This window comes from Raphanus sativus, chromosome 8 (genome assembly GCF_000801105.2).
Source record: "Raphanus sativus cultivar WK10039 chromosome 8, ASM80110v3, whole genome shotgun sequence".
Taxonomy (NCBI): Eukaryota; Viridiplantae; Streptophyta; class Magnoliopsida; order Brassicales; family Brassicaceae; genus Raphanus; species Raphanus sativus.
This window is the reverse complement of record NC_079518.1, coordinates 25,002,998-25,010,665: the sequence shown is the minus strand read 5'-3', so window position 1 is coordinate 25,010,665 and position 7,668 is coordinate 25,002,998. Positions and strand designations below refer to the sequence as shown.

Genomic DNA, 7,668 nt, shown 5'->3' with positions numbered 1-7,668 from the left:
AATTATTTAGAGTCTTCTAAAATTTAGTCATATTTAAAATAACAAAAATAAGTCATATAAGTAAATTTAAGATAAATTTCATAAAAAAAATTATAATATATAACTTACCAAATTTTTATGTCAAAACAAATTTTATGTCAAAAGTCTAATAACATGATAGGAACAAATTTGTTTTGACATAAAATTACGATTCATTTAGAGTTTTGTAGAAATTAATTTTAAAAGTAACTGTACAAATTATTTTTCTGCAACTAATTGTAAGTTTAATTAGTATAGATGTAGTTCCTAATAAAAAAAATTAAATTTTACAATACAAACATTTTGTATAGATTAAACGTGTTAGACACCAAAAGAAACTTCTAATAACAAAAAAATTAATACACTTGATATATATATATTATGTCAAAACAAATTTGTTACAAAAAGAAATATTACGTAAAAAGGAAACATACCCGCCCTCTGAGGGCGGGTCAGGCTCTAGTGTATATTATTAAAGTTGAAGTACACAATTGGATTGTTTGGAAACAAAGATAATAGAATAAATGATATATGTTTGTAAACATAGATAGTAGAAATGTATATTTTTTTATTTACATATTTAGTCATTGTATTTTCAATAAATTAATAACAAATGAAAATTGTTTAGAAACATGAATAACATATTTAATACTTTTTTATTTAAAACATTTAGCCATTGTTTTTACAGTAAATTAAATAACCTTCTTTCTATATCTCTTTTTATTTATAATTCTGTCACTATATTTACAATTCTTTTTATTTACAATTCTTTATGGTAAAAATAAAAACACAAACTGAAATATAAATAGTATATTATATATAAAAAAATTAAAAACAGTATTATTACCTTATTTAGTTTAGTCAAATATAAAAATATCAAGAGTTCAATTTTCAGAAAAGTATCATAAAATTAATAATAACTTATAGAAAAACTAATGCAAAAATTAATATTTTGAAAAATGGATAAAAATATGTCAAGAAGAAAAAAGTAATGGCTTATGTTATTAATAAAAATTGGAAATCCATCATATCAGTTTTAAAATATACAAAATGGACTAATCTAATTATCTAAAAACATTGTTTTGTCTAAAATAATCATAAAATAAAATTCAAATTTTATATACATCTTTCAAATCAAAATAATAATTTAGAGTTGATTTATATCAAAAATTGATTTAAAATATACATATATTCAAAATTTTATTTTTACTAAAATATTTTCCAATAACCATTATTAAAAAAATGTTTTCAATATATATAAGAAAAATACAAAAAAAAAGATTAATTTCATATATCAACTTAAATTATGGTTTTTTATATTTCACATTAAACTTTAAGAATATAATATATATGATTATTTATAAGATGGTACATAAAATACTATTAATTAAATGATGATATATATATGATACATAATAGTGACTAGGGCTGGGCGTTCAGATATTCATTCCGGTTCGTTTTGGATCTGTTTGGGTTTCGGATTTTCGGGGTCAAAGATTTCAGCCTCATTTATATATTTCTAAATTTCAGTTCGAATTATGACTAGGGTTGGGCGTTCACGTATCTATTCGGGTTCGTTTCGGATCTGTTTGGCTTTTGGATTTCCGGTCAATGATTTCAGCCCCATTCAAATATTTCTAAATTCACTTTGAATTATATTCTGATCTTTGCGGGTTCAGTTCGGGTTCGGATAACCCATTTAAATTATTTTTTTAAATTCATTATATATTTTGACTTTCTTAAAAATCATAAATAAATAATATATTATATATAAATCTGAATAACATATGTCAGGATACCTAAACTTAACATATAAATTGGTTTGGTTTAAATTTTGGATCAAAAATCAATAATTATTTTATTTTATTTTTGGTGTTTTGAGGGTATTTCTACTATATTAGGTATTTATATTTGACTATTTTATATATTTTCAAGTATTTAAACCAACTTAAAAGTATCATATATATTCTGGATGTTTTTATATACATTAAAACTAAAATAATTAATATATATATAAGTATATAAATCTTTTTCGGATACATTTTGATATCCAAAATACCTCGGTTCAAATTGGTTGTGGTTTCGGTTGTCTAAATATCAAAATTTCGAATAATTTGGATGTTTAATCATTTTTGGTTCGGATTTGGTATTTTTCTTTCGGATCGTGATCGGTTCGGTTCTTCAGATTTGAATTTTTTATCCAGCTTTGATATTGACATGAAAAATAAATAACAATATTTTTTTGAAATATACACCCGCACGGGACAAAATCTACTTATTCATTAAGGTATAAACCAAGTCCTTGAGGGTTATGTGAGAAAATGATCCATTACTTCACGCCACATATCCACCAACCGTTTTTCAAAATCGAAACTTACAAAAGTTTACAATGAGGAACTTCTCTCACCGTGCTTAACAAGTTAACCAATGACAACAGAAAAAAAAAGAAGCCTCCAAGCGAAAATCACAAGCTTAACAACTAGAATAGATTTCTTCTTCTCGATCTAACCTTCTCGCTGGAGCTTCTTCAGTTATATACACACTGACACCAAAATTTAGAACATAGCATCTGATTATCTTAAGGCTCCTTATCACGTGACTCTTCCACCAACTGAGTTTCCTTAAGCGAAAACTCATCAAGACTATCGTCTTCTTCCTCTGTATCAGCCTTGAGCTCTTTGAACATGGCCATCACTTGTATCATTGTTGGCCGCTTAAACGGTCGATCGTCCAAACACTGAGACGCGATCTTCAAGTAATGAAACAGCTCAACATCTCCTGATTTCTCTGTTACAAGCTCCTGGTCGAGAATCTCAACTCCTCTTTTCTCTCTGTAGAGCTGTTTCGCCCACCCGACAAGGTTATTGTCTTCTCCAAACTCCCCTGGATCGATCGGTTTCTTACCAGAGAGAAGCTCAAGAAGTATCACTCCGTAGCTGTAAACATCCCCTTTGGCCGTACACCGGAAACTCTGGTAATACTCGGGCGGAACGTACCCTGGAGTACCTGCCAGGGTGCTCACGCTCAGATGCGTGTCTAGAGCGCTAACCAGCCTCGCCATACCGAAGTCTGAAACACGTGCTTCGAAGTTCTCATCGAGAAGAACGTTGCTAGACTTCATATCTCTGTGGATAATGTGAGGAATGCAGCTATGGTGCAGAAACGCTAGTCCTCTTGCAGCTCCAACCGCTATCTTTTTCCTCGCGGCCCAGTTTAGAAACACGCCTCCTTTTCTCGATACCTCGTGAAGAACGGTTTCTAAGCTTCCCCATTTCATGTACTCATAGACAAGAAGCCTCTCTTCACCGATCTTGCAGTATCCCAAAAGAGGAACCAAGTTTCTGTGTTTAATTTTACCGATTGTTTCCATCTCTGCCATGAACTCTCTATCGCCTTGCCCCGTGATTCGGATCAGCTTCTTGATGGCTACCGTCGACCCGTCTTTGAGCTGAGCCTTGTACACTTCTCCAAACCCGCCAGAACCGATCATAGTCTTTGCGCTAAACCCGTTTGTGGCTTCAAGAAGATGCGCGAAAGTGAGCTTCCTCAGCGGCTTCTCGAACGTGGCAACGTTGATGCTAAGCGGCTCAGGGACGCTAGAGAGTTTCCAGCTACAGCTTCCTGAAGTGGGAAGACTTTCAATGAACTTCTCCCTCTTTTGTTCCTTCTTCTGAACTTTCCACGCCCTGTAAAGCGCCATGACTAGTATCACAAGGCACATGAAGGAAAACGCGATACCAGCAAACACAGCGGTTGCAACGGTCTGCTTCTTGGGGTGGACTTGGGCTGTAACGGGCCGCCGAGGAGCAGACCCGCAGGGACGCAAAGGAACTCCGCAGAGGCCGGAGTTGTTTGCGTATCTTGTGACTGGGAACGTTGTTAGCTGGCCACCAAATGGGATTGGACCAGTGAGGTTGTTGTTTGAGACATCAAGATCGCTTAGGAAAGAAAGCGATCCAAGCGATCCGGGGATGTACCCTTGAAGATCATTGTGAGAGAGATCAAGAACACCAATAGCTTTCAGTCCTCCAAGACTATCCGGTATGGTTCCGGTTAACCGGTTATGTCCCAAATTCAAGACCTGGAGGTACCCCATGTTACCATAACTCGGAGGTATAAAACCGGACACCGAGTTGTAAGAGACATCAAAGTAGATCATGCTCCCGTTTGCGGAGAATGTGTACATTGTCATCCCTGAGTATATCCGAGTCGCGGGACACGAATGAACCATCGGAAACCGCTCTAGCCGTTCAGCACGGATGTCTTCGAACTCTACTAACCCACCCGCACCTCTGCAATCCGTACCCCCTTCGTTTCTCACAAACGCAAACTGTTTACCTGAAACACTCCCTGGCATTACTAGCCCGGCCTGGCTAGCTAACTCACCAGGGAGGTCTCCGGTTAGATTGTTGCTGTTGAGATCAAGCCAGATGAGGCTCTTGCAGTTCCCAATCTGAGGTGGGACGCTCCCGGACAAGGAGTTGTTCCCCAGCTGCAAGATTGCTAGTTTGGTAAGATCTCCGATTCCGCTAGGGATGGTCCCGGTCAAGCGGTTGCTTGAAAGAGAGATCCAGATCATGTTGGTGCATTTGGAGATTGAGTCAGGGATTGAACCGGTTAAGAGATTGTTGTTGAGGATGAGAGTCTCCAAGTTTCCTCCTTGGACACAAACACCTTCAGGGATTCTTCCGGTGAGATTGTTCGCCCACATGACCAAATCAGAGAGGTTCGGCAGCGTCCATACCTCATTCGGGATGGGACCGGTGAGAGCGTTGAAGCTGAGATCGATCGTCTTTAAGCTCTTGCACTTGCCAAGCTCCACGGGAACTGTTCCCGAGAGGTAGTTGTTAGCCAAGAGAAGCTTTTCAAGAACCGGCGAAGAGCAGAGACCAGAGGGAACGTTTCCGGTGAAGCCATTGGAGCTTAGGTCAAGAACACGGAGGTTCGTACAGTTTGTGAGGGAACTCGGAACAGAGCCTGAGATGTTGTTGTAAGCAACGTACAGATACGCGAGTCCTGTGATTTTACTCACGACTGTGTTTAAGAAGTCGCCGGAGAGGAAGTTGTTTCCGAGGTTGAGGCTCTGTAGCGAGACACAGGCCGTGAACGGCGGAGGAAGCTCGCCGGTGAGAGAGTTTCCGGAGAGGTCGAGAGTCTCCAGCGTTTCGCAGAGCCGAGAAAGCTCCGGCGGGATTTCGCCGGAGAAACGGTTGTGAGCTAGGGAGAGGTGTTTCAGGTTCTGGAAACTCCCCCAGTATTCTCCACCGCCGGGGATTTTTCCGGCGAGGTTGTTCCGGGAGACGTTCAGCGTCTCAAGGAGTTTGCAGCTGGTTAGAGAAAGCGGGAAGTGATCGCCGGAGATGTTGTTCTGCGATAGGCTGAGGAAGGTGAGGTTACCGCAGAAGCCGAAGGAGAGATCGGAGAAGTCGCCGGAGAAGTTGTTGTGAGTTAGGTCGAGATATTTAAGAGAGGGAGATATGAAACTCTCCGGGATGTCCTCGGATAAGAGGTTGTATGAGAGATCAACGGTTGTTAAGGTTTTAGACGTCGGAGCTGAGCTTAACTTTCCGGTGAGCTTGTTGTTGGAGAAATTCACGGAAACGAGATTGGAACATGTGGAGAAGACGTAATCGAGCATTGAGTATTCTGAGATGGAGTTCGAAGACAGATCAAGATTCTGAAGATAACAGCCGGAGGAGGAGGAGGAGGAAGCAGAAACAGAAGAAGAGAAATAGTTTCCTTGTAGGTTAAGATTCTGGAGGCTAGGCAACGCAGTGAGGTTAACTAGGTTTAGGGTTCCGGTGATTCCGCCGTTTCGTATGTCTAATCCGATGACTCGACCGTAGACAGAGCAAGTAACGCCTCGCCAGGAGCACGAGCCACGACGACCCGACGACACGTGTTTCCAGTTGCCGAGGATGTTGTTAGGATCAGACTTGACGGAGGTTTGCTTGAACGACATTAAGAGAGAAGCTTCGTACAAGTTGTTGTCTTGGTCGCTGCTGATTAGTCTTTTGCCATGAGTGGTCATCACTAGAAAAGTTGCGGAGAAACAGAGGATAAGCGATAACAGCAGACATGTTTGCTTCATTTCCACACCAAGTGTTTCGATCAAGAATAAGCCTTATAGAGATTGATGATACTCAAAGAATTAAAGGATCTTCTTCTGACTTGTTCTGATTCATTTACTGTGCTCAGTTCTTGTAATCTGAAAATAAAAACAGAGTGAGCTTTCAGACAGACAAAAAAAGAAAAGAAAAGAAACAATTTTTAATCAAGAAAGAGCTGATATATATACATACATATATAGAACTTTTTAAAGAAGAAAACAAAGAGTTTAACCTAAGTAGACGGTTGTGAAGGTGACTGGAAGAAGGAGAGAGACAGAGACAGAGTATCACTGATGAAGAAGACAAGAGAAATTGGTTTAAGATAGTGTTTCTGCTCTCAAGTACGATGTTGCAGAGATGGTCGGACTGAAAACAACCAAAGTTAGATATTTACCAAAATCAGATGGTTTAAGATTCTGTAGTGAGAGATAGAGAAGTGCTTACATAGAGAGGAAACCTTTTTTTAGCACGACCAATTCACCAAGAAAAGAGAGAGAAAAAAAGTGATTTGTTTCCAGGCACAAAACAACAATTCTCCCGGAAAAAAAAAAGTTTCCTTTTTGATCTTGCGTAAATGAAGAGGTAATGGGTGTCCTTGTTTGGAAAGAAATATCAATGGGTCTAGTTGTTGTAAAAATGAATGATTTCTTTAATTAATTCAAAAATAATATTCTCTTTGCCGGAAAATTGCAAACAAAGATATAATAATAAGAAAATTTGGTAAATAAAGGAAGAAGAAAAAGTAAGAAAAGAAAAAGCAGAAAAAATGAAGACATAATCCTCCAGAAAAGAAGAGAAAACATAATCATGATACTAAAGATTAATTTTCTCTTTATAATCTCTGTCTAATCATCAATTATGTCGTATTACTTTAATCATAAAATAATGTTTCACAAACTAATTAAGGTCGAATTTCACGGCGAAATTTATGATTTTTAACATTATTGTATTATCAGTCTAAATCTTACTTGTTTTGGGGGTTAGATGAATTAGCCGGCACGTATGTAAAGATGATATAGGTCTCTCGTTCCCATGTTAGTAAATAGTTGTCTCTGCTCTATACCAATAGTTCAAACTCAAAAAAAGAAAAAAAATATGATTAAAGAAAATTGACGATTGTTACGATAAAGGCCTACTTTCCCCTATTTTTCGTATGTTTCTACGCATTTATGGAGCTTTCTAACCCTACACACAAAGCACTAAGCTTATTTTAATTCAACTGAATTTAATAAATCGTAATGTATTTTAATTTGTTTATGGTCCTCGTTTTCTATTGTATATTAGTTTTGCGGCCCCGCGTATTGTCTTTATTTATATAATTGACGCTTAACTTCTGGCAACTGCGCATTTTATCCAGTTTCTACCTAAACAAGCCCATATATAAATAATGAAATCTAGCTGTATTACCTTAGTCTTTCGAGTACCAAAGTGCATTGAGAATAAACTAAGAGAAACTTTCTTACAGATATTTTATAATTATACACATTTATTTTATTAACAATAACAAGTTGAATTTTTTTTTATCCATCTAATTTTACTG

At 37.2% G+C, this 7,668-nt stretch overlaps 1 protein-coding gene across 2 annotated transcripts; it reads right to left on the bottom strand.

Annotated features, from left to right (window-relative positions):
* Positions 1-2,362: 2,362 nt before the first annotated feature.
* On the bottom strand, positions 2,363-6,732 carry LOC108822517 (serine/threonine-protein kinase BRI1-like 1). Of its 2 annotated transcripts, XM_056992580.1 has the most exons (3): positions 6,573-6,732; positions 6,361-6,494; positions 2,363-6,226 (listed from the first exon to the last, which is right to left on the bottom strand). In XM_056992580.1, the coding sequence occupies exon 3, from the start codon at positions 6,107-6,109 to the stop codon at positions 2,597-2,599; it is 3,513 nt and encodes a 1,170-aa protein (XP_056848560.1). In that variant the 5' UTR covers positions 6,110-6,226; positions 6,361-6,494; positions 6,573-6,732; the 3' UTR covers positions 2,363-2,596. The 2 variants fall into 2 exon arrangements, with proteins under 2 accessions (XP_056848560.1, XP_018451123.2); XM_018595621.2 differs by lacking the exon at positions 6,361-6,494 and having other exon boundaries at positions 6,573-6,726.
* Positions 6,733-7,668: the final 936 nt, after the last annotated feature.